The sequence below is a fragment of the Capra hircus genome, chromosome 25 (genome assembly GCF_001704415.2).
Source record: "Capra hircus breed San Clemente chromosome 25, ASM170441v1, whole genome shotgun sequence".
NCBI lineage: Eukaryota > Metazoa > Chordata > Mammalia > Artiodactyla > Bovidae > Capra > Capra hircus.
In genome coordinates this window covers 4,003,992-4,029,893 of record NC_030832.1, presented here as the reverse complement: position 1 = coordinate 4,029,893, position 25,902 = coordinate 4,003,992, and the positions used below count along the sequence as shown (strand labels likewise).

The 25,902-nt window shown below is 54.3% G+C and overlaps 2 protein-coding genes and 1 pseudogene across 5 annotated transcripts; 2 read left to right on the top strand and 1 right to left on the bottom strand.

The window, feature by feature from the left end:
- EEF2KMT (eukaryotic elongation factor 2 lysine methyltransferase) lies at positions 73–11,151 on the top strand. Of its 3 annotated transcripts, XM_018040850.1 has the most exons (8): positions 77–256; positions 1,799–1,861; positions 3,193–3,273; positions 3,836–3,937; positions 7,101–7,234; positions 7,318–7,613; positions 8,734–8,883; positions 10,768–11,030. In XM_018040850.1, the coding sequence occupies exons 1-8, from the start codon at positions 161–163 to the stop codon at positions 10,866–10,868; spliced, it is 1,023 nt and encodes a 340-aa protein (XP_017896339.1). In that variant the 5' UTR covers positions 77–160; the 3' UTR covers positions 10,869–11,030. The 3 variants fall into 3 exon arrangements, with proteins under 3 accessions (XP_017896341.1, XP_017896339.1, XP_017896340.1); XM_018040851.1 differs by lacking the exons at positions 3,193–3,273; positions 3,836–3,937; XM_018040852.1 differs by lacking the exons at positions 3,836–3,937; positions 7,101–7,234; positions 7,318–7,613 and having other exon boundaries at positions 73–256; positions 10,768–11,151.
- On the bottom strand, positions 10,199–24,010 carry ALG1 (ALG1, chitobiosyldiphosphodolichol beta-mannosyltransferase). Of its 2 annotated transcripts, none has more exons than XM_018040847.1 (13): positions 23,779–24,010; positions 22,732–22,809; positions 22,296–22,399; positions 20,690–20,838; positions 18,446–18,535; positions 17,840–17,950; positions 16,970–17,091; positions 16,778–16,816; positions 16,410–16,469; positions 15,181–15,291; positions 13,753–13,867; positions 12,824–12,899; positions 10,199–11,745 (listed from the first exon to the last, which is right to left on the bottom strand). In XM_018040847.1, the coding sequence occupies exons 1-13, from the start codon at positions 23,984–23,986 to the stop codon at positions 11,614–11,616; spliced, it is 1,395 nt and encodes a 464-aa protein (XP_017896336.1). In that variant the 5' UTR covers positions 23,987–24,010; the 3' UTR covers positions 10,199–11,613. The 2 variants fall into 2 exon arrangements, with proteins under 2 accessions (XP_017896336.1, XP_017896338.1); XM_018040849.1 differs by lacking the exon at positions 23,779–24,010 and adding an exon at positions 23,422–23,772.
- Positions 19,094–20,683, top strand: LOC106503606 (annotated as a pseudogene).

Genomic DNA, 25,902 nt, shown 5'->3' with positions numbered 1-25,902 from the left:
GCCCCGCCTCCTGAGCTCTGCGCCCCGCCTCCCAGGGCCCCGGCGGTGCTTGGCCCCGCCCCGAGCCCCACCCCGGCCCCGTGCGCCCGTCTCGGGCCGCCTCGAATCACAGCCCTGTTCCCGCTCAGTCTCCTGGGCAACGCCGCGGCCCCGCCCCACCATGGCGCCGGAGGAGAGAGCGGATGCCGCGCGCCTGTTGCGGGGTTTCGAGCGCAGCTTCTTGGCGGCGCGCGCCCTGCGCTCCTTCCCCTGGCAGGTGGGCGGCAAGGGGCGCGGAAGGTGGGTTGGGAAGCACCGGGGGTGCGCGGTGAGCGGGGCTCCGGACTCACACCCCCGTCCTCCCTGCCACGTGATGGCCCCTGCTACCTCGCTGGTCCGAGCGGCACGTCCGGTCCTCCGGGATCGCCGGGGCCGCGCGGGCTGGTGGCGAGGGGGCAGGCTCTCCACCGGCTCGCCCTTGGGCCCACCCTGCGCTCAGCCCTCAACAGCCTCTTTCGCTGGACCCTCGCCGCCATTCACCGCCTTTGCAGACACAGCCCCACGAATTGGAGGAATGTGAGATTTCCTCCCAACTCCCCTTTTCTTTGGGTTTTTTAGGGTCATGGACAGTTGGTTAAAAAAAAAAAAAGGTTTTTTAGCGTGTTACCCTGGCCATTGGGTAACAGTTGCTGCTGCTCGCTTAAACAGCCAGCATGCTCAGGACAGCGGGAGATCACGCTGTGTTGAGTTCAGTGACCAGGTCACAGGCCCTCTCGGGCCTCCAGCTTTTCATGTGTATCAGCAGCTTTGGACGAGTCCTCTCAGAGGCAGCTGATGGAAGAGGCAGGGAGGTACAAAACAGTCCTGAAAAGAGACAGAAGAGCTCACATCCCTGCCCTAGGGACCTGCCATTTGCACACAGGCTCAGGGCCGGGGTAGCAGCTTTATTCTGCCAAGGCAGGGGCTCTAATAACACTGCGTCCTTCATAATTCACGTGCGGTGAGCTCACTGGGATGACTCAGTTTGGACACAGAGTCCTCCCCAGGTCTGCCCCGTCTTAAGAGGGGAGGTCAGTCATCTGTGTTCTTTCACTGACATAAATCATTTGGCATCCTAGGAGATCATTTCCCGTTAGAAAGGAATATGTACGTTTTTTAACCCAAAATTTAAACCTTTGTAATTGCATCTGTGAGGCCCCATGCGTATCGCCTGTAATTGTTTACAGTGCTTGCTCTTCACCAGGCCCATGCTGAGTGCTGGCATAGCTCACCCACAGCACCCATGCGGTGGGGACTATTCCTGTCATCGGTTTGACTAGAAAAGAAGTCAGAGCTCAGATCTGAGAGACAGCCTGCCAGCTCTGAATCCCAGGCCGACCCCACAAGCTGTGTGACCCTGGGCAAGTGACTGTCCAGGGACGTGACACAGGAGCTGGGACCTGTGCAGTAAAGCAGCCCGCCTGCCACGGGGAGGTCTCAGGGAGTCCATCAGGTGTTAGGGCCGTGGCTCCCCCTGTAATTCCTGGCCGACCAGTTGAGTCACAGAGCTGGTCTGTGAGACCCAGGTGAGACTGAGCTGTCATGGCTAATGCAAACCAGCAGCCTGTCTTCTGACATTTTCTGTGACTCATCCGGGTGTAACTCGGGACTTCTCAAGGTCAGGCTTTCAGCTGCCTGTGGCTTCTGCATCATTTGGCCCCAGGTCCCTGGGGAGAGATCACTTAGCACTTTGCCAACATGTCCTATTGCATGTTTAATGTTGCTGTGATAATGCCCTTGAGATTCCTTTCTCTCTTACCGCCTCTCTCTCTTTGGATAGAGCCTGGAAGAGAAACTAAGAGACTCGTCAGGCTCTGAACTGCTGCTGGATATTTTGCAGAAGGTAAGAATCACAGAATCCCTGGAACACATCGCTGGCCTGATTTCCTCGTGAAGAGGTAACAGAAGCACCCTGGGTGCGCATGTGACCTTTAAAAAGAAAGACGTTGCATCTGGCGTAACCAGCTCAGACAACGTGGGCTCTTTTGTTTTCTTAGATAAAGACATCAGAATACACAATACGCTGCATGAGAGGAGGGAATCTGGGGGATGTTTTTAAAACCGTCCACAGAGGAAATGGGGATGACAGCTGTAGGTACATCTAGCCTTTACTCGCTGCTCAGAGACTTTCTTCTTTGCGTTTAAAGGGAAAATAAATAGGCACGTCTTGCCCACCGCGTCTTTTTCTAGTTGTGGGTGGGCCCCTGCCTTTTGGAGGTGGGGTTTGGATATACCAAAGGGTATATCTTAGTCTTGGTATGACAGAACACGACACACTGTTTGGCTTATAAACAATAGGAATTTCTCTCTCACAGTTCTGGAGGCTGGGAGGTCCAAGATCAAGACTCCAGCAGATTCAGTGTCTTGTGAGGGCCCACATCCTCATTCATGGAGGGCTGTCTTCTTGCCATGTCCTCACATGGCTCAGAGGGCAGAGGGAACTCTCTTGAGGTCTCTTTTATAAGGGCACTAATTCCACTTATGGAGGCTTTACCCTTATAGTATAATCACACCCCCAGATCACACCCCTCCTGATAGCCTTGGGTTGTTGGAGCCAACATGTTGATCTGGGGTGGACACAGATATTCAGCCTGTAGCAGGGTATTAGCATGAATCCACGTGCTCCATGTTCCTGCCCAGAAGGGGCATTAGAAACACTGCCTGGACTGTGCCAGTGTCGTTCAGTCACTAAGTCGTGTCCAGCTCTGCAACTGCGTGGACTGCAGCGTGCCCGACTTCTCCTTCCTCCAGGATCTCCTGGAGTTTGCTTAAATTCATGTCCATCAAGTCAGTGATGCCATCCAACCATCTCATCCTCTGTCGTCCCCTTCTCCTGCCTTCAGTCTTTCCCAACATCAGGGTCTTTTCTGATGAGCCGGCTCTTTGCACCAGGTGGCCAAAGTATCGGAGCTTCAGCTTCAGCGTCAGTCCTTTCAGTGAATATTTGGGGTTGATTTCCTTTAGGATTGACTGGTTTTGATCTTGTGCCACTGTAGTGGAGAAATATTTTTAGGAAAGGGCTGATACCTAAAACTCTCTCTGATGCATGAGGATCACCCAGGGCCAGAAATCCAGGGATTGGGTAACTGGGGTTTGCCCCTGTATTCACTTGAAGCCCATGGGAGACTTAGGATGAAGTCTCACCCACAACCCACACTGTGTTCCTTCTCACAGACCGTGAAGCACCCTCTGTGCGTGAAGCACCCACCATCAGTGAAGTATTCCCGGAGCTTTCTCTCCGAGCTCATCAGAAAGGTCAGTGATGGGCACTGTCCACCTGGTAACCAGGCAGCATCTGGGACCCAGCTGGCTCTTCAGAGGTGGACTTTGCCTGTTGGAGTTCAGATCCATCCTGTTCTCTTTTCCTGCTCTGCAGACCCCTGTAGAGCAGGGGGCTCCCATCAGTGAGACACTGAGCGGGGGCAGGAGAAAGGGAGAGGCCAGGGTCCTTCCTGTCTGCTTCCAGGGGTCTCCAGCAGTGGCAGCATCTCTGCTGTGGTCCTGCTTCCCCCCGCCCTATGGAACCTTCCCAGTCCTACCAGGCAGCCCCTGAGTGTGGGAAACCCCACCTGCTCCCTGCTGCCCTACACTGCACCTCACCTGCACCCTCTCTACCCCTCTCGGAGGTCCCCCCAGCTCCCCCCAACCAAGTGACCTATATTAAGTCAGTCACATCCCAAATCTCCCCTCCAAATGTGATGAAAATCCTCCAGCCACTTTTACAAGTCAGAGTAAAAGTGAAGAGGTGGAACCTTGGTTTGAATCACAAGGGTGGACTTAAGCCTCCTGTGAATGCTGTCTCCCTGCCCGCCCCCAGCATGAAGCTGTCCACACAGAGCCGTCAGACGAGCTGTACCAGGCGCTGGCCGAGGTCCTGACGGCCGAGGAGCCCGCCCACTGCCACCGGAGCTATCTGCTGGTAGGAGACCCACGCCCTCCACACACACAGTGAATTCAGGGTCCCGTCAGCCTCATGTGGATTCAGTCCCTGGCTCTTCCGCTCTGTGGTCTTAGACGAGGTCAGTTAACCTTCTTGGGCCTTGGTTTCCCCACCTGTAAACCAAGCTCTTCGGCAGATAACACCTCTCTTCGGGGCGGCTGGGGTTAAATTAGGTAACACACATGAATTGCACAGCAGTGACCTGTTGCTCAGACCTTAATAAATATTTGACGGATAGATGTGGGCTTCCCAGGTGGCTCAGTGGTGAAGAACGCGCCTACCAGTGCAGGGGACATAAGAGACGCAGATTTGATTCCTGGGTCAGGAAGATCCCCTGGAGAAGGGCATGGCAACCCACTCCAGTATTCTTGCCTGGAGAGTCCCATGGACAGAGGAGCCTGGTGGGCTGAGACATAGCATGCATGCGTTCCTGCTGCTGTTGTAGGACGGCAGTCTCTCCCTGCTGTCCACTGCCACCATCACCAGCCTGGTAAATGCTGTGGCCTCTTGACTGGTCGTCTGGCTTCCTGCCCCACAGACATCCATTTTGCACACAACAGTTTTTGTTTTGCTTGTTCTTTAACCTTTTATTATAAAACACAGATACAAAAAGCCATGCAAAGAATTAGATTATCGAACTGCTGCAAGGCGGCCACCATGGTAACTGCCAGTCTAGCCGAGGACTTTGGCAGCCAGCCCACAAGTCCCCCATCTGACCCACCTCCATCCCAGCCCGCCCTCCCTCCCTTTCAGAGTCATCACTCGGAGGTCTTATCGCTGCCCCGTGCACTGAGCTCTAGATGCCTGCACTTAGTCTTGTCCATTAACAAGGTCTGGCTCAAAACCTCCCTTCATCCACAATTCCCCCAGCCCCTTCTCTTCCTGGTGGTTTGGGCTGGACAGCTCTGTGCAGGCTGGCTTTCGTTGCACACACGCGATGCTGTTCAACCTGTTCCTCTGTCCTCTATTCCCCACAAACTGGAGGCTGGATTCGGAGGCCCACTGGGACGCTTGTCTGTTTGATCCCTTAGCAAGAACACTGCAAGGGTCCCGGAAGGCTCATCATCTGTTTTTAACTGCTTCCTGGTAGCACTTACGGATGCCTAAAGCTTAGACCCATTAATTCATTGGAGGGTGTAAAAGAGTGGCTTTCTGAATCGTTTTGTTTTCATTAGCCAGAGAGATTTTGTAAGGAAATGCCTCGTCCTGGCCATACTGGGTTATGGAGGAAAGGCTGGATATAGCCTTGACTCTTCCCCTTTAGAGAGAGTGAACTATGCTCCTGTCATTCCCTTAGGGCTTCAGTCCGCTGCAGATCATGTCACTTTGTTGCTCAGTCGTGTCCGGCTCTTTGCAACCCCATGGACTGCAGCACGCCAGGCTTCCCTGTCCTTCACTCTCTCTCAGTTTGCTCAAACTCATGTCCGCTGAGTCAATGATGCCATCCAGCCATCTCCTCTGTCACCCCCTTCTCCTCCTGCCTTCAGTCTTTCCCAGCATCAGGGTCTTTTCTAGTGAGGTAGCTCTTCCCATCAGGTGGCCCAAGGATTGGAGCTTCAGCATCAGTCCTTCCAATGAATATTCAGGGTTGATTTCCTTTAGGACTGATTGGTTTGATCTTGCAGTCCAAGGGACTCTCAAGAGTCTTCTCCAGCACTGCAGTCCAGAAGCATCAGTTCTTCGGTGCTCAGCCTTCTTTATGGTCCAACTCTCACACCTGTACATGACCTCATGTCCATATAGTCAAAAGTCCGTATAGTCAAAGCTATTGGAGAAACCATAGCTTTGACTAGATGGACCTTTGTTAGCAAAGTGATGTCTCTGCTTTTTAATATGCTGTCTAGGTTGGTCATAGCTCTCTTTCCAGGGAGCATGCGTCTTTTAATTTCATGGCTGCAGTCACTGTTCTCAGTGATTTTGGACCCAAGAAAAAAATCTGTCACTGCTTCCACTTTTTCCCCTTCTATTTGCTATGAAGTGATGGGACCAGATGCCGTGGTCTTAGTTTTTTGAATGTTGATCTGAAAGCTGTAAATCCAAACTCAGGGGTGTCAGCAGGGCTGATTCTGAGACTGCGAGTGAGGGGTGTGCTCCAGGCCTGTCTCCTTGGCCTCAGACGACCATCTTCTCCCTGCATGTGTGTCCTGATGTCCTCTTCTTACAGGGACCCAGTCAGATTGGAGTACGGTCCCTTTATGCCCTAATTTTAACTTGATTCCCTCCGTAAAGACCCCATCTCCAGGAGTTCCCTGGCAGTCCAGCAGTTAAGACTCTGTGCTTTCACTGCCGAGGGCCCAGGGTTCGGTCCCATCAGAGAACTTAAGATCCCACAAGTCACACAGCATGCCCCCCCCCCCAAAAAAAAAGGCCCCATCTCCAAAAAAACGTCATATTCCGAGGTACCAGGGGTTAGGACTTCACCATACAAATTTGCGGAGGAAACGATTAAACCCGTGACAATCTTAATTTTTTTTCGATTTTTAAAATTTCACTCCTTTTCATGTTCTCTCTTAAGCATTTCCCTGGTGGTTCAGACAGTAAAGAATCTGCCCGCAATACAGGAGACCCAGGTTTGATCCCTGGGTTGGAAGGATCCCCTGGAGAAAGGAATGGCAGCCCACTCCAGTACCTTTGCCTGGAGAATCTCATGGACAGAGAAGCCTGGCGGGCTACTATCCATGGGGTCACAAAGAGTCAGACATGACTGAATGATTAAACTCAAGGGCTTATCTGCTTTTATGTTTTATTTTTATTCTTACGTTCCTTCGGGCAGCCTTTATTTCTGAAATGCTGTTTTCTGTCATTTATCACACATTTCTGAGTGTTTCTAGTGGACTTACAGGCCTTGCCCCAGAAGTCTCACTGCCCCCACTGCCAGAGCAGGCCGATTCCCTCCTAGGTGGGCGCCTGGGCTTTTCCAGCAAATGCCTGTTGGCTTGGGTCCTCCTCCAGCCCCGTTGCCTCTGTCTTCTGTCCACCGACACGCTGAGCACACAAGGGTTGTATCACCCGCCTGCTCAGAACCCGCCAGTGGCTCCCATCACATTTAGACTCCAATCCTACTTCCTTACATGGCCCCCAAGGCCCCCCAGGCCCACCCTGGCTGCTGGATTAGTAATTCTCTCTCCTGGTTTCCGCCCAGCCTTCGGGTGACTCGGTCACCCTCTGCGAGAGCACAGCCATCGTGTCTCATGGGACCACAGGCCTGGTCACGTGGAACGCCGCACTCTACCTGGCCGAGTGGGCTGTGGAGAACCCAGCGGTCTTCACTCACAGGTGAGCTGGAGGCACAGGGCCAGGACCCAGGATGGTCTGCTGCCAGGCACTTGTGGACACAACACCTTCTCCCCATCTCCCAGGACGGCCTTAGAACTTGGCAGCGGAGCCGGCCTCACGGGCCTGGCCATTTGCAAGACATGCCGGCCCAGAGCGTATGTCTTCAGCGACTGTCACAGCCGCGTCCTGGAGCAGCTTCGAGGGAACGTCCTTCTCAACGGCTTCTCTTTGGATCCAAGCATTGACGCCTGGGCGCAGCACCCGGGACCACATACCCCCGAGGCAGAGCGCCCCCGGGTGGCGGTGGCCCAGCTGGACTGGGACACGGTGACGGCACCGCAGCTTGCGGCCTTCCAGCCGGACGTCGTCCTTGCTGCAGGTACCGCCCAGCTCTCAGCAGGGACGCAGCAGTGGACGCTGCCTGGTGGGAGGAATGGCGGGACCTGGGTTGCGTGGGCCTCTGGGGTGATGGCACAGCGCAGGGCGTGCCTCCTGGGGACCCCGAGGCCACAGCTGCCCTGTCCGAGACCGAGGCCACGGGTCTTCCCACGCGAATGGTCCCTCCTATGGAGGAGCCAGCTCTGCCCAGCAAGGCATGCGATGAACAGAACAGGCCCCAGGCACCAGACCAGCGGGACCAGTCTTAGCCAGGCCATAGCCCAGCGGCCAGACTTCACATCCCTCTCCAGCAGCCTGAGGGAGGCCTCTCATCCAGAACAAAGATGAGAAAGCCAGAGTAGCCCCAGGGGGCTGGCCCTGCCTACATCCCTGTCTTCAAATGAGGACGGAAGTGGCCGCGGCAGCCTCGTCTTTCCAGGACCACGGGCAACGACCTGATCCTGACTCCTCTGTGTGCCTTGGGCTGGGTCGGGGAAGGGGTTCTGGGGGCCCCACGTCTGCTCCGTGCACACCTGTGCGTCTCTGAGGCCTAGGGCTCTGCCTGTATGCCTCTGTTCTGGGTCCACAAAATGAGCCCCACAAGCAGGGCCCACCCATTTCTGGAGCCCTTGAGGGAAATGGCGTGTGGCCTGGCCACCAACAGGCCCGTCCTGCTCCGCCGAGCTCACCCAGGCCGTCGGGCCAGTGGTGCTGCCCTGAGACCCAGGCTGGGGGCAGCGGAGCACGCAGTCTAAGCAGTGCACCCCGCGGGCCCAGCTGGCGGGTGGGAGGGGCCCTGTCCCCACAGGAAGGAAACCAGAAGGCTGGGGCAGAGTCAGGCCTGCTTCATGAAGCATCTTCTAAACGGGCCGCAGGCAAAGATTGAATTTTTTTCTTGTAAAGGAACGCCAGTGAGCCCTGGATATTTTTCACATGTTGTAGTGTCTTTCAGTAGCCTTTTTGCTCTGCTGAGGTTTTCTGTTTTTACCCAACGTCATTTTCTTGCCGTCCAAGAGCACAAGCCTAATTAAACCGCTGCTTTCCGGGCCTTCATCTCCAGGTGTCGGCACGGAAGCCCGCATCCTGGGGAGCCCTTCCAGTGACCTGGGTTTCCGTTACAGACGTGCTGTATTGTCCTGAAACGGTCCTCTCCCTGGTGGGGGTCCTGCGGAAGCTCTCCACCTGCCAGAAGGACCAGCGGGCTCCTGATGCCTACGTTGCCTTCACCATCCGCAACCCGGAGACGTGCCAGCTGTTCACCACGGAGCTGGGTGAGCCCCGGGCCCCAGGCCAGGCTGCTGTCTCTGAGAGGCCTGCAGGGTCACTGCACTGGCCCCACACAGGACTCCAGGGAGCACAGAAACCAGAAAGTAAAAGAAGGGGGTGGTGACCTGGAGACAAACCAGGAAGACCCAGACCACGGTGTGCGGGACTGACACCTCCACCCTCTGCCCAAGAGGCAGCATGGGAGGAGGGGGGCAGCTTATGCAGTGACCTCAGAAGCCAGAGAACAGCAGTCCTACTGTGTGTTTGGGGGTCCTGAGAGCCTTCAGTCTTTGTCTGTGACACGGGCAGGGCGGTGAGCGCCAGCCGGCATCAGGGTGGACGGGAGCTGGGCCACCGTCTCCGGGTCCTCACTGTACAGCAGAAACATCCCCCTCAGATGTTTATAGCAGGGGCCCTCGGGGAAACGGTGGCCACCGTCACTGGATCAAGAACACAGCAAGAGTCGGGTGCCTTAGAGAAAGGGGGTCTGCCTGACTCGGCTGCAGGGCAGGGGGTTGCTGTCCTTAGACCTGACCTGTGTCAACCCCTCTAGCACCTGGTGGGGGCATGGGGGTGCTGTCATCCTGTCTCACCCAGAAAAACACCGGGGTGCAGGGCGGCTAAGTAATCATCCAGGCACCCAGCTCGCTGTCTCCACCCGCCACCCCATGACACCCGCCCTGCAATCCCCAACCATGTGCCAGGCGTCGTCAGGGCTTCCCACACAGACCAGACAGCCACGCAGAGCCCTGCGCCAGCCCCAAGCCCACCCCCAAACCAAGCAAAGCCCTCCCGCGGCTCCCTCTGCCAAGAGAGATGACCAGTGCCCACCCCCATATACCATGTCCCACTAACGGGTGTTAGGCCTCAAAGAATAATGGAGTCCTTTTTCAGATGCTTACAAGAAAAAATATCCATGCTGTATTTTCTAATACAATTTTTTTGTATGTATTTGGCTACTCCAGGTCCTAATTGCAGCACGCAGGCTCTCTAGTTGTGGTGTATGGGATCCAGTTCCCTGACAGGGGTGGAACCTGGGCCCCCTGCATTGGGAGCGCAGTCTTAGCCACTGGACCACCAGGGAAGTCCCCTCCAGACTATATTTTAAGTGAAGAAATCTGAGTACTAAACAGCATATACAGTATATACCTACACTGTAGGTGCTGTGTGTGTATATATATGCGCAGCATATAGGAGAAGGAAATGGCAACCCACTCCAGTGTTCTTGCCTGGAGAATTCCACGGACAGAGGAGCCTGGTGGGCTGCAGTCCACGGGGTCACAGAGAGTCAGACCCAACTGAGCGACTCACACACAAGCAGCATATACAGCCCATTTTTATTTTTAAAAATATTAATACACACATGGGGCAATTTCATACTTGCTAATTAACATTATTAACATGTTATACTTGGACAGCAGGATCATGAAACTTACACAGTACATCTAGTATTTCATTTTTATAAACACTGATTTTTCATTCATAAAAAGCTGATGACAAAACCACCCTTGCCGGGGACTTGTCAGACATCTGTGCTTACAGAGAGGATGTAATCCCCTCTGACACAGGCCCAGCCTCTCAAGGCACCAGGCTGAGCGGTCAGGCAGACGTGGGTTCAGACCTCGGCTCCTACTGAGCTGTGCCCGGTGAGAGGGTAAAGCAAAGAGGCAGAGAGCAATGGGGAACCGACAGGGCCGTGACCTCCAAGGGACGCACACAGCCCAGTGGGCAGACGCACGAAACCTGGCTGCTGTGAGCTGCTTGCCAAGGGGATTCCTGGTCCCACCCTGGAGGCTGGTTCCGGGTGTCTGTCCCAAAGCCCCACCCTGATAGGATGGCGTCCCGCCCCCAAGCTCCAGCACCCTAAGATGTGTCTGTTCTGTTTCCAGGCCGGGCTGGGATCCCGTGGGAAGAGGTGCCTCGTCACAACCAGAAACTGTTTCCCTACGAAGAGCACTCAGAGATGACGATTCTGAAACTAACGCTGTAGCTTTTCCAGATGGTTCTGAAGGACAGCCCGAAAATCAGATCACTGTCCTGGAAAGAATCTGATAAAACTTCCACTGGACTTGAATGTTTGAAGGATGTTAAATTCTGAATCCGGAACCATAAAGTGTTCTAACAAAATATAAACTGCTCGAGAGTGTGGGTACCCCTCTCTGCCAGATTTCTTATTTCTTAAGCAAATCACTGTAAGTCAGAAGTGAAATTTTTGGCTCAGACAGAAGCATTTCATTTGTGCAGATAAAAATATACCAAGTGTGTTTTCCCCAGCCTGGACACACGTCGCTCACAGAGCCATGCTGCATGTGGGATACACCCTAGGGTCCCCTTGCTGGGGGGCGGGGGTGGCCTGCGGTGCCTGTTTTCAAGGCAGGAATCAAAATATTAGGGACACACCTGGGCAAACGCAGCAGGAGCCAGAACTGGGATCCTGAAGGTGCTGCAAGCAAGTAACGGGAAAGTCACTTCCCTCCTCACAGACTGAGGGGGAAACACTCACAGAAGAACAAGGAATTCAGAGCCTCCCAAGAAGAAAGCCCGCTGAGCCAGCTTCCAGGGCCACCAGCCCCTGATTACCAACAGTGGCCTCATTCCCCAGGTGGTGCCCACTGCTGTCTTTCCAGCGGCTGTCCACCAGGCGGCGCAACCGTGAGGACAGGAGCGAGCGGCTCCTAGGGAGGAAGGGGAAAGGCGAGGGGGTGGGCCAAGGGACACCTCCCTGGCCCAAGGGGTCATGTGTCCGAGATCAAAGGGAGCACTGTCCGCTCCCAGCTCTCATCCCAGCGGAGCTGCTCTGACTCCCGGAGGCTCTTGCGGAACTGGTGCAATTTGCCAGCAGGATCAGGAAACTTTGAGAAAAGCATCTAAAAGAGATGAGAACTTACCTCATTACCACTTCCCGTTCCCCACCCCAGGCCCCCCCCACTCCGAGCTGCCGCTGCTCCCCCTTCCCAGCCGCACCCCGAACCCAGCTGCCAGACATCGCCCCCTCAACCCTGTCATCCCACTGAAACCCGCCCTCATCCCCAACACCTGCAGAAACACCCATGTTCTGGGGTCTCCAGCTTCCCCACCAGGCCTGGCTGATAACCCTTCTCATCACCTCTGACCCCCATTGCCAACCCAGCAAGCCCCGCCTTCACCGGACTCAGGGGAGCCCTCCAGGCCCAGCTTACTCCACCCACTGCGGTTCAGACCTGACAGCACAGCCAAGTGGCAGCACTCACATCCACACCATCCACATCCCATGACCTGCGGCAGCCCCCACCCCTGCTCCCGCTAGGCTCTGTTCCTGCCAGGGGCACCACCCCCTCACCATCTGCCCAGCACCCTCCTGCCCATATGCTGAGATCCAGGCAATGCCTGTGTTCTTGCCAACCTTCCTAAACTAAAGTGTCTGCAAATGCCAGCCTGTGGGACACCTGCGGCCCTCCGCTTGTCTTTGTAAATAAAGTTTTACTGGAACATAGCCATACCCCTTCATTCACAGACTGGATGCTTTCACAACAGAGTTGAGATGTTTTGACAAGAGACTATGGCAAAGTCTAAAATACTTTCTCTCTGGGCCTTTCCAAGGTTTCTTGCCTTTGGGCTCCATTGTCAAGAATGATGTACTACTTTTTGTAATTTGTAGTAAGAAATAAGTACCCTTGAAGACACCCACCCATCTTGCAAGGCTGGTCCAGGAAGCGCCCCTCACGCCTCCCTCTCCCTCCTCCAATCCAGTACCCCTTAAATGGCACACGGTCCACCCAGCTCTAGCGTCACCTGTGTGGTATGAGCTCCGTAAACCCAGACGGCAGGCAGGGCGAGCCCTGATTCCCTCAGAGCCTCTGAGACTGCTACTCCCGCAGCAGACCCAGCCCAGGCCCACCCACCCAGCTGCAGGAACAACAAATCTCCGAATGCCTGCGAGCCCCCGAGTGGGGCAGACAACGCCACCTGTAGCTGAACTGCCAGCTCCTCCGAGTCCTCGAAGACCAGCCCATTCTCCTCGTGTTTCACAAGCTCATGTAAGCTGTAGAGAGAACGGCAGCGGTGTGAGAGCTGTCGGGGCGGGCGGGGGGAGAACGGAACCCACCCCACCCTAGGGCTAAGCTGGGGGTCAGGAACAGTCTGTCCCTCCCTTCAGGGAGCTTGTCCTTAGACTTAGCGTCTGAACTGAAGAACGACCTGGAAGGACACGTGTTAGGAATTCAAACTGATCTGGGGAAGGAGAGGCAGTGAAGGGCATTCGGACTTTTGTGCCGTGTGCGCTCTTCTTGGTGAGTTCTGTGTTCTGTTTTTTCTCCTTAATTCTACAGCAGAGAAATCAGGTAAAGGGCAGCCGCGCTGGAGGCAGGCTCAGAACTGATCAGGAGCTGACCCCAACATGATGTGACCCCGGAGTCTAACATCCTGGCTTTCCCATTTAGAAGCTGACCCCTTTGCTCATGGTGGGGCCACTGCCCCTAAACCTCTTCTAACACTGACCTCTCCTGCCCATCTTTTCCAAGAAGAGCGGAGACAGAAATAGACACATCCAACTGACTCGAACCCAACTACATGAGCTGAGACAAAAGGGACAGAGAGAGAAATAAGTCCCCATCAGTCAGGCGGGCAATTCCAGCCACCATGCCACGCCGTGAGCACACACCCCCAGGGACAGTATCTGATTCATCATTTTCACTCAACATCGAAGTGGAAGCCACCCCGTTTGGTGGGGGCACAGCCCACCCACGGGGACTACAGGGGCTCCTGTTCCCTAGGGGTGGCCGAGCTGCACAGATCAGAAGCGGCACCCTCCCAGGAGGTTTCCCAGGCAATTCTAACCGGCCACCCAGGTGCTGATTTGAGAACATCACCCGGTGGGACTGGGTCTCCACTCCTACCACTGAAATTTCACGGCGCACACTGGCAGACAGCATCCAAGCATGTCCACCACCTTCATGGGCAGGTCCAGGCCGCTGGAGGACCGGTGCAGGCAGACGCCCAGGTCCGCAGAGCCTGCAGGGCGAGGACGAGAGTGAGGGGCTGTCAGCATCGGCCGTGCGCCCAGTGACCACGCACCCCGCAGGCCCGTGGACCGAGGCCTGTGGGGAGGAGAGGGAAGGGGCTGATCACACCCCCAACCCCGCGTACAGATGCCTGGAGCTGGCCGAGTGGCCTGGCCTGAGGCAAGGACGCGGGCGCTTCCCACCTGCTGCTCCTGGCTGCTCCGCCCTTTCTGAGAACTCCCGGCCCATCACCAACGTTTTTATATAAACGGACCCTCTTAGCAATTACTGCTTACTGAGTTCAGAGTTTCTGCTCGGGATAATGAAAACGTTTTGGCAAGACACAGTAGCGGTGACCACATAACACCGTGGACGTAATTAGTGCCACTGAACTGAACACAATTACAAAGTGGGGAAATGGCACGTTTTTGTTTGTATTTTATCACGATAATTACAGAAAGAACCCAAAGCAGACCCAACATAAAACCAGCTGTCACTGTGCAGACAGACCCAAGGAAGCACCCTCGAATCACTCAGCACCCTGGGAACTCCTGTCTGCAAAGGAACTTCCCGCCTGAGATGGATTATTTAGATGCTGAGGTCGATCAGCACTGAGCCAACAAGCTCTCCCCGAGGGATCAAGACGGCAAGAGGTGGGCGGCTGTCCTCACTGGCTAACAGTCCGCACTGTTGAACTCTTGGTCTCTGCACCGCCCTGACTTGGGAAGTGGCCCTAACCCAGCCCTGCCCGGCTCTTCTGCTCACGGGAACAGCAAGACCGAGCTGGAGGGCGTGGAGCCCCAGAGCACTCAGACGTGACCTTGGCAAACAGACAGGGAGGAGCAGGCACACCGGGAAACTGCCTCGTCTCCCGGAGTCCAGCCAGGACCCATCCCAGCCGGAGGCCTGCATGTGGGGGGCCCCTGAGCAGAGAATGGCTTTAAATCTTTAAAGAGTTATAAAAACAGGGAATATGCAAAAGAAGCTGGCAAAACGTTTACCATCTGGCCCTTTTCAGAAAAACTGTTCCCTGCCCTCGGATTATTTGTTGCTGTTTAGTTGCTAAGTCGGGTCTCTTGTGACCCCACGGACTGCAGCCCGCCAAGCTCCTCTGGAAATGTCCATGGCACTTCCCAGGCAGGAATACTGGCGTGGGTTGCCGTTTCCTTCTCTAGGGGATCTTCCTGGATCAGGGATCGAACCTCTGTCTACTGCAATGGCAGGCGGGTTCTTTACCAAGGAGCCCCTGGGAAGCCCGCTGCCCTCGGGTATCCCCTGTAAAGCCCTCTCTCCTCCCAGAGGCCTCCCGCCAGACACTCTCACCCAGAAGCAAGGGGTAGTCCTCAGCCTCCAGCCACGGGGTGCAGACCTGGATGTGCCGGAAGCACTTCTGACAGATGAGGCGGCTGTAATAGTCCTTCAGAGGCCCTTTGCCTGGCAGGGGAAACGCAGTCACCCACTGGATACCCCTCCGCCCTGGTCCATGGCCTCAGGCCTGGGAAGCCCCTGCGAGGGCGTGAGCAGCAGGCCCACACTCAGCAGCTCCCATGAGGCCCCAGCCAGAAGCCCTCCAGAAATACCCGCCCGGGTGTGTGCACCCTGACACACACAGCCCTTCCCCCAGCAACCTGTGCCCAGGGAACCTCAGGCTGGGAATGTGTCTGGGATAAACTCTAGCCAGTCACCAGAGTACCCACCGAGACAGATTCTCACACAGGTTGCCCCCGCGCCCTGCCCAGGACCCCCAGGCAGCACAGCCTGAGCGGTGGGCCCCTGCCACCTCTGGGAGTCCGGGGACCAGGAGAAGAGTGTCCAAACCAGGGCTGCTGGCCCAGGGCCCTCCTCCTCCAACCAAACCTCCTCTGCTTCTCTCTCTTCACTGGGAAACAATTTTACCCTGGACAGTGGACTCTCATTTAAAAAGAAAAAGAAAGAGGGTGTTCCTGGTGGCTCATGGTCCAGAATCCACTTGCCAAAGCAGGAGACGTGGGTTAGATCCCTGGTCCAGAAAGTTCCCACATGCTACGTAGCTACTAAGCCGGTGTGCCACAGCTACTGAGCTTGTGCCCTAGGGCCCGGGGGGCGGAACTACTCAGCCCGCACACTGCAGCTACTGAAGCCCACGGGCCCCAGAGCCCGTGCTCTGCAACGAGAAGCCGCCACAATGAGAAGCCCGCACGCCGCAACCGGAGAGCAGCCCCCAGCCCCTGCAACCAGGGGAAAGCCTGCGCAGCAACGCAGACCCACCACAGCCAGGAAGAAGTAAGTGAAATCATTTTTTTTAAAAAGGCTCAAAAACCACTGTGCAGTGGAAAGTGCAGTATCTCTGAGATCGCCCTATCTGAGGTTCAAATCTAGACTCCGTGCCCTGCCGTGAAGTCCCTGCGAACTTCACCCTGCCCCTCCGTTAAGCTGGCAGAGAGAACCACGCATCGAAGACTTAGGCTGAGGATCAACAAGACAGCAAACATCACAGGCCTGACGTGGTGAGGGCCTTCTGTTCCCTCTAGTGACCCATCTAATACAGAACAGGGATGCTCTCAGGTGGGTACCTGTTATGACACAGACCAGAGAAGGGAGGCTTTCTCCACTGTTGATCAAGTGTTCAAATTCTGCATTTAAAAAAAATAAATACGTGATAACCAAGATCAGGCAGTCGGGTGAGTAAGGGGCAATTGGGAGGGGTGGAGGGCAGGGCGCTGCTCCCAGCCACACAACCCTGGAGGGGACGCTTCAAAGCCAGGGGGTCACTCACTGACCCAAATGGGGACCCAGGCCCGCCACCGCCACCCTGTGTCATCAAGCTGGCCCACCCAGTGGCCCTGGACACTCTGCCGAGGACACCACGCGAGGCCTGTGAGCATCTCGCAGCTGAGGACACCCCGGCAAGCCCAACTCCTGATCACAGCCACACACCTACTTTCTAATGCTGCCAGCAAGATGGAGAAGTCTTCGTCCTCTACGAGAAAAGAGAACTGAGTGTCACGGGTTGGTTTCTAGGTGCTTCCCCCACCAGCTCAGTGCGCTCTCCTTTCCCATCAGGGCCCCAAATACATGGGGGCGCAGGACTGACACTCGTAGGAGCCCCAAGTGCCCGGGAGGGTCCTGAGACCTGTCCAGCTCGTGCTGCTGACCAACAGGGCCGGCCGCCCGCAAAGACGGGTCACCGCTCCACTCAAGGCATCCCGCTCCGTGAAGGCTGACCTCTCCGTGTCCGGGTCCGAAGATTCTGAGCTGAAGGAGTGGAGAGAGCCCGTGAGCTGCCACAGAGCACACTCTCAGGCCCCGCGACAGCCGTCTCCCGCTGGCGAGGCCCGCAGGCAGCGGTCGGGGTGCAGCCACAGCCGAGTCACCAGGTGATCCGACCACCTGGGGCCTGGGCGCTGACCTGCACCCACTTTCTCTCTTTATCCCTATTATTGACGTGTCAGCAGGCATTGAGCCCACAACAGCAGACAAGACCGACTCAGCCCTGCCTTCAGGGGGCTTTCTGTTCTAATCACCCCGTCGACTTAAGATGAGGATGCTGTGACCCCCTCTAATGGCCCCCAGGTTACTGAACAAAGACCAGGTGTGCAGAGAGCCACTCACAGAGGCTCTCCTCACCCCTCAGGAGGTGCCCAGAGAACACACAGGTGCACAGACCCTGCCACAGGGTCAAGAACCCTGGCAGGTGGGTAAGGACACCCACAGCCTAATGCAGGGCAAAAACCTCCCTTAAAGGGCCAAGGAGTAAACCCTGTAGGCTTTGGGGGCCATATGGTCTCTGTTGCCGAGCTCAGCTCTGCTCTTATAGTGCAGAACCAGCCACACACGGTATGTAAATGAACCCACGCACTGCATTCCAATAAAACTTTACTTATAAAAATAAAGAGAGCAGGCCTGCAGTCATAGTTTGCCAACCCCTGGTCTGATGGATCCCCAAGTCAGCAGCGAGCATAAAATAAGGCACCTGAAAGCCAGCTGAAGATGGCAGACTTACCGGGCCCTGAACACAGGGTAGGTGTGGCTCAGCTTCATAAAGAGCTGATGTTGCAGGTCCAAGGGCGTCTCTTTAAAGAATGATGCTGGCTTGTCATACACGGTCACGGCTCTGCAATGAGATCGTCAGAGTGGCTCTAAGGAGGGGCAAAGAAAAGGCCTAAAGAAGAAAAAGCCCAGAAGGATCCAGAAGAAGGGTGCTTGGAGATCCAAGTCTCAACAGTAAACTTCAGAATGACTTGGAGAGGGACTTCCCCGGCAGTCCAGCGGTGAGGGCTCTGCACATCCAACGCAGGTGTCCTGCGTTCAATCCCTGGCTGGGGTACTAACATCCCACCTGTCACATAGCATGACCAGACAAAACAAAAAACCCAGATACACAGTTTTAAAAAGTCCAATTAAAAAAGAATTACTTGGGAGAAGCAGAGAGAGAAGGTTCAACACCAAACAGCCTGGACCACTTGGCTGGCTGGCAAAAAAAAACTCCAGCCTCCTCCCCGCTCAGCTCCCCCAAACCAGCAACCACTCCCCGGACCCCCAGGAACTCCCAATGCCTCGCCAGCAGGACATAGCAGCTGGGAGTCACGGCGCTGGGAGGGACCCCTACTTGATGCCCCAGTTCTCAGCCAGGTCGTCCTGCATCGCGTTGGTCACACACAGGTTCAGGTGGGACAGGCGTCCGCAGAGCTTCTCGTACCTGAAGAGAAGTGTCAGTGCTCAACCTGGAGCCCTGGGCCGAGCACCACCACCCACCACCAACTGGCACAGGACTCGACACCTTCTGATATCAAAGAGGCTGCAGAGCTGGGGTCTCTCAAATCAGGTCACTGGCAAGGTGCCTTCCCAGTGTTTTCACTGAGTTCTACCACCTATACTATCATTTCCTTCACACCTTTCTTTAAATCAGATTCCTTTTCAGCTTAAACACAATTACTTTCGGGAGAAATCATATCATCACTAGGGAAGGGAAAATCTACTTTCTCCTGCCATAAAATGAAGGAGAAATACAATAAAGACCTCATCATTAAATCTCGGCCACACTGCACTGTTCCCTGCAAAGGCTGTGGGGCTGAGGCTCACTCCCACTGTGTCACAAAGGGAGCTGAGCAAATGTTGTGCGTGCAGGGTGCTAAGTCGCTTCAGTTGTGTCTGACTCTTCATGATGCTATGGACTGTAGCCCGCCAGGCTCCTCTGTCCATGGAGATTCTCCAGTCAAGAATACTGGAGTGGGCTGCCATGCCCTCCTCCAAGGGATCTTCCTGACCCAGGTATCAAACCCACGTCTCTTAACATCTCCTGCGTTGGCAGGCGGGTTCTTTACCACTAGTGCCACCTGGGAAGCCCTATCGAATGTCAGAAGGGCATTATCAAGAGATTAGTTCCACACTGAGACATGAGCCCTGGTGACTGGGAAGAACTGAAAAAGAACTGGGAATGAACAGGGTTATCCAATGCGTGTGTGAACCAAGGCCTGGTCCTCACTCAGGATGCAGAGAAAGCTCCGAAGTCCGTCCCGGGAATGGAAGGTTGGCGGTCGCACTTATCAGCCGTGTGGCTTGTGGCATATGGGCCCCCAGCCCCAGTTTCCTGGTTTGTAAAAGGAGAGCAATCACAGGACGCCCTCACTGGGTGGCAGTGGAGTCTGGATGGGAGAAAGGCTTGGGCTGAGGCCGTGCAGCCAGTGCACGCTGATAGCCACCATGACTACCACCCACGAACGACCCATCACGGGAAAGGCCGCAGCCGGCCGATGGCTTGCGGCTGCAAGTCCACACTGAGGCAGGCGGTGTAACTCGGGCTCGGAACCCAGCACTGGCTCAGCCACCTGGGACCCTGTGCAAGCCTGCTGGGAACAGGATTTCTAACACAACCAATATGTCTGGCAGGCTGTGGTGGTCCAAGGCCATTTGTGCTGACCATAAACGGGGTCTACAGAATCAGAGGGAGCACACAGCTCTCCCCAAAAACTGAGGGTGTATGTCCTCGAGATGAGGCTGAATTCTATCCAGGCAAGAGATGTGCTTGTGTTTATAAAGCATAGAACAAGGACGCCTGGCAGAGAACCTCACAAAACCAGAGTAATCCGCGGAAAGACAACTCGCGCTCATGGAAACATGAGTGGCATGGTTTCTGCCAAATTCTGAAGCAACCTTCCTGCCAAGAACACGGGACACAGAATCCGAGTGACACTGTACCCTTTGAGGATTTAAACTTATTGCAAAGTAAGTAAATGAAAGTGTGGATTTGTTAAAGAAAGAACATGGCACTGCAGGTCCTGCAAGCGCGACCTGCTCCTGAGGCCCTTCTTCCTTACCCCTAGCTCACGGATGGTGGCCCACACCCCCAGCTGTCAACAGCAGCCCCCACTTTACATCTGGGGATCTGGTCTGCGTGCCAGGGACCCCAGCTCTCTAGTTGAGCACTTCTCCCACGCCTGAGACAACAGGGTATTGAAGCGCCCCAGGCTCAGTGGGGGTCAGAGGACACCAGGTGAGCAGAAGTCAGGCTTGCTCTCTCCACAGAGCTGGATGAGATGCGGATGGGAGCAAGGGGCTCCCAGAACCTAAGAAACACCTCCAGAGGGAAGTGTGGGAAGAGAGAGGTCCTGATGACACCCTTTCTGAGTTCAAAGTTGGCCCTTTCTCAAGACTTCTCAGTTTCATGGGCCAACAAATGCCCTCCTTTGCTCAGGCCTGTTTTTATCACTGGTCACGAGCATCACGCCAACACCCAGCCTTGCCCTCGCCCCTACAGGGCACACAGGGGACCAGCTTCCCCAGGTCTCTGCACTGGCCTTCCTGCCCATTACAGTTTGGAGTCAGTGATTGCATCCTCCTTCCAGACCCTCACCACTTGGCCAGCAGAACGAGGGGGTGGCTGGGGCCATGTACCAGACCCATAATGGAGTAGCCGTAGTTGTGCCAGTCGACGACAAGCTTGCTCCCGCAGAGGCAGCCTGCGAACCAGCAGACCGCAATGGCGGGCAGGCCCGGAGGGTTCTAGGAAAGAGAGACATGAATGAAGAGGAGGAAACCAGACCACGGTTGAGAATAAACCAAGTGAGAATGACGTACATGGCAAAGAGTCAATTCTGTTTACAGAGCTCTTGAAAACTGATAAACAGAAGACCCCTCTTCTCCACCAAAAAGTATGCTGCTGCTGCTAAGTCGCTTCAGTCGTGTCCGACTCTGTGCGACCCCATAGACGGCAGCCCACCAGGCTCCCCCGTCCCTGGGATTCTCCAGGCAAAACACTGGAGTGGGTTGCCATTTCCTTCTCCAGTGCATGAAAGTGAAAAGTGAAAGTGAAGCCGCTCAGTCATGTCCGACTCTTAGTGACCCCATGGACTGTAGCCTACCAGGCTCTTCCATCCATGGGATTTTCCAGGCAAGAGTACTGGAGTCGGGTGCCATTGCCATCTCCGAGCAAAAAGTATAAAAAGTCATAAAAAAGAAAGCTGATCAGATGCCCATGATGGTCCAGTGGCCAAGATTCTACATTCCAATGCAGGCAGCCTTGGTTTGATCCCTGGTCATGGAACTAGATCCTACACGCCACAAATAAGGCTCAGCACAGCCAAACAAATAATTAAAAAGAAAGAAAGAAAAGAAAATTGATGAACATAAAAATTCCAAGAGCACTGATACCCAAAGAGACAAAAAATGGAACAAGGAGGTACCATTTTTCACCTGTCAGAATGGAAACAAAACACTTATGATACCTGGTGGTAGTGAGGATGAGGGGGGAAAAGGCCTCTCTGCTGGGTAGGGGGATAAAATGACCCAACCTTCTCTAGTACTATCCAGTAATCACACTTTAAAGTACATGGACTGTGACCAAACATTTCCCTTACTAGGAATTTATCCTAAAAGAGAAACTGGACCCATGCAAAAAACATATGTTCGCTGATGCTCTTTGCCACTTTGCCAGATATGTAAAAAAAAAAAAAAAAAAAAAAAAAAAACTGAGTGTTTATTAAGATGATACTAAATAAATACATCAGAGAATATATCACATTGGGATACGATAGTCAATTAAAAGAAGGAACTTTTCTGTTAAAAAGCAGTACAGTAAGAGGCTAAAACCGTAACTTCAGAGCTAGAATGAAGACCTAGTTCAAATCCTGACTCCAGCACTTCCCAGCTGTGTGATCTCTAAGTGTACATAACACGAGAACCTATTTCTTAGGATTGTTGTGAGGAATTAAATGAGATAGTGCATGTAAAACATTCAGATATGTGATAAGTAACTATCTGCAATGACGCTGAAAAACAGACAGGATGGGTATCATAAACCAAATGGACACAGACCACAGGCTCCTACTCAAGTGTTTAAAAATGTATATACACACACATGAATATGCAATTCATTTACCAGTCTGTACATTTTTAAGACTGGAAAGTAAAGAAAACTATTAACAGTGGTTCTCACAGCGGGAGGCGGGGCTGACACATACCTGGAGAAAGACGTAGGCTGCTGGCTTCGTGCACATCAACTTCCACAGCAAGTGCACTGCCTGGAATACAACTTTGACTCCGTACTGGAGAATCTGAGGCCCAACTGCAAGACAGAAGACAGTTGTCACTAGTAAAGGCTGTTGGTGTTTAGTCATTAAGCCGTGTCTGACTCTTTGTGACTCCAGGGACTGTAGCCCACCAGGCTCCTCTGCCCATGGGATTTCCCAGGCAAGAATACTGGGGTGGGTTGCCATTTCCTTCCCTGTGGGATCCTCCCCAACCACGGACTGAACCCAGGTCTCCTGCCTTGGCAGGCAGATTCTTTACGAGTGAGCCACCAGGGAAGCCCCCCTAGTAAAGGAGTTCTTGCTAATTTGCAGATCCCCCCACCAAACACACACACACACACAGAATCTAGAGTTGAGTGCTTCCTACCTGCAAGTCTCTGAAGGTCCATCAGTCTCACAATCTGAATTCTGTCGCTCTGCAAGAGCTCATCGTGGGGTTTAGAGTCTGAAAAGAATGTCCCCTTTAATGTGCTGGACAAGACAATCTAATGTAAAGTCTGATGATCCCTGCCCCACTCCCCACCATCACCCTAGACTGAATAAGGAAGAGTGTTTTGGAAGGTAAGACTTCCCAAACCTCTCTGTTCCTCAGTAGCCAGAACAGAGAATGAAGCCAGTTCTTGTCCAGACTTCTCTTGACCAACCACAGAAGGGAGCCCGGAATCTTATCCACTTTCACTTAACACAATGCCAGGCACACAGCAGGCACTCAAGCTGACCTAGGTTCACTGGATGATGGAATTATCACATCCCAGGGAGACCTCTAGGAAGTCCCACTCCCGCCCTTCACCCTGGGGTAGCAGAATCTAAACAAGGACCTGAGGAAACCAGTGCTGTTTCAGCTTTCCCCTGATATGGGCTCTGTTTAGAGCTACCTTCTGAAGACGTCAACGTGGGGAAAGATGGAGGAGCAGACACCTCTGCCCCCTCACACTAAGGGAAAAAGCTCAACATGCTGAGAAAACAAAACATCTCCTGCCTGCAGAGCTCTGCACTGAGGGTGAGGAATGGAGACAAGCTGCCCGTCGGCTCAGACACAGCTCAGAGATGTGCTTACCAGCAGTGGCCCTGGGGTCACACCCATCTGAATTCCAGTCCCATCTTTCCACTTACTAGGAAGAATAAGTAAGACTTTGCACTGAGTTCATTTAGCTTAGCACAGTCCTGGCATATGGCAGGCGCTCGGGTAATGCTGACTGTTCCTAGCTCTCTAGGAACATCCAGGCTGGGGCGGGGATTGGGGTGCAGAAACCTGGCAACAGCTGTCCAGGCCAGAACAGTCTCGGAGGGCTGCCCGAGGGAGGAGAGAGAGAAAGCGGGCGCCCCCGCCGCGGCCATCCCCCCGCCCCGGTGTGGCCAAAGCCGAGGGTCAAAGGCTGACAGAGCAGCCTCCCTCCCGGAGCCGGGCACTCACTGCAGAACCCCAGCAGGGTCACGGAGAAGCCGCTCTTGGCCAGTGACAACGCGTGGTACTGCATGCGGGGGCTGCGGCCCACGTCGCCCAGCACCACGACAGTAACGTGGCGGGCCGCGCGCCCCCGCCGCCAGTGCTTCCACGCCACCAGCAGCAGCGGCGACAGAAACAGGCACAGCGCCAGCAGGGCCACGTAGGAGGCGGCCATCTTGGCGGGTCGGCGCCCGTCACGTGACCGCGCTCCCCGCCGGCCGGGCTCGCAGTGCGCAGCCGCAGACCGAGCCTCCGAGGTGGGCGGAGACAAGAGAGGCGGGAACCTAGTTTTGTAAGCGGGGGTCCGCGGAACCTCCGAGGAGCCCGTGGGAGCCAAGCTTTAGTGGTATTAAGGTAAAGTTGTTATTATGTAGGGAGCTAGGAACATTTTTTCTTTCTTCAAATTTCTGAGATAATTTACAATATAGTGAAATAACAGTTCGTTTGAACCGTGTGTAATGTTAAGAAAAGGGGCAAGATGCCAGAACGCATAGCAGCTGGTTCTATCATATAAAAATCGAAACGACCCTTTATTGCACGAAGTCAGGGGGTGATCTTCTTTGGAGGATCGGGGAGTGAGTTGGGGTGGGGGCAGTTGGGAGCTGGTGGGGAGGCATATCGTGGTCTGTTTCTCGATCTGAGTGCTTGTAAGGTGGGTGTGGTCCATTTGGGAACATTCGTCAAGCAGCGAACTTACCCATTTTTCAGGATGTATCTTGTGCTTGAGGTGGCGCTAGTGGTAAAGAGCCTGCCTGCCAATGCAGGGGTCTGTAGAGATGCAGATTCTATCCTTGGGTCGGGAAGATCCCCTAGAGGAGGGCAAGGCAACCCACTCCAGTATTCTTGCCTGTAGAATCCCATGGAAAGTGGAGCCTGGTGGGCCACAGTCCATAGGGTCGCAAAGAGTAGGACATAACTGAAATGGCAGCACAGCACATGTTGTACTTGAATAAAATGTTTAAAATAGAGAAAAGGAATTCCTTGAAGGTCCAGTGGTTGGGACTTTGCCCCTTTGCTGCTGAGAGCTGAGGGTTCAATCCCTGGTGGGGGAACTAAGATTCCACAAGCTGCATAACATAGCCAAAAAAAAAAAAAAAGAAGAAGAAAAATAAAATAAATATATATAGAGAGAGAAAAAGGACAAGGAAGGAAGTAAAAACCATAATGATGTTCACTATCCATTGAAACGACCCTGATTCTGGGAAAGATTGAAGGCGGGAGGAGAAGGGGATGACAGAGGATGAGATGGTTGGATGGCATCACCGACTCAATGGACATGAGTTTGAGTAAACTCTGGGAGTGATGGATAGCGAGGCCTGGCGTGCTGCAGTTCATGAGGTCGCAAAGAGTCGAACAACAGAACTGATCCATTGTAACAAGGGAAAGTTTCACTAACCCTCCTGTCTCACCTCCCATGGTAACCACACTAAAGAATTTTGTGTGGGTCTCTCTGACAGCGTTTTGATTTTAAAAGGCATCCCCTTGAAGTCACCCCACTGCCCTCACCTTGGGAGCTGCCCCAGAACCCACAGAGTCAGGCGCAGGGACCACCTGCTCTAGGGGGTCCCCCCCTCCACCCACTCACATGTTGGACAAAAAATCAACACAGCACCTCCTCCCTCTATGAGAACCCAGACAGAGCAGCGCCAGGGACCCTAAAACCCAGCTCAGGGTGTGGCACGTAGCTCATTTGCTTCTCACAATAGCTCTGTGACTCCTGAAGGTCACATCCTTAGTGAGTGTGTGGCAGAGGCAGGGCTTGAAACCCAAGCAGAAGAGGGTGAGGAAGGAGGAGTAAATATGTGTAGATGGAGGGATGGGCTGTCTGCGGGCAGCCTCAACCCCCCAGTTTCCAGGGAGGCCCCGCCTTCAGTTGTCTTGCTGGGGTCACGAGACCGGAACACGGACCCCACCCCTCCAGGCACCATCTGTGGTAGGACTGGACTGGGATCCAGAGACCCCCGCCCCAGGGGCTCCTTGATGTTGAGCACATCCCTCTCTGTAGGCTGGCTTTCCTGACCTGTAAACTAAGGGAGGGGGACTTTACACCTGAGAGGCCCCCTCTTGTTCTTATGATCTAAGAGGTTAAGG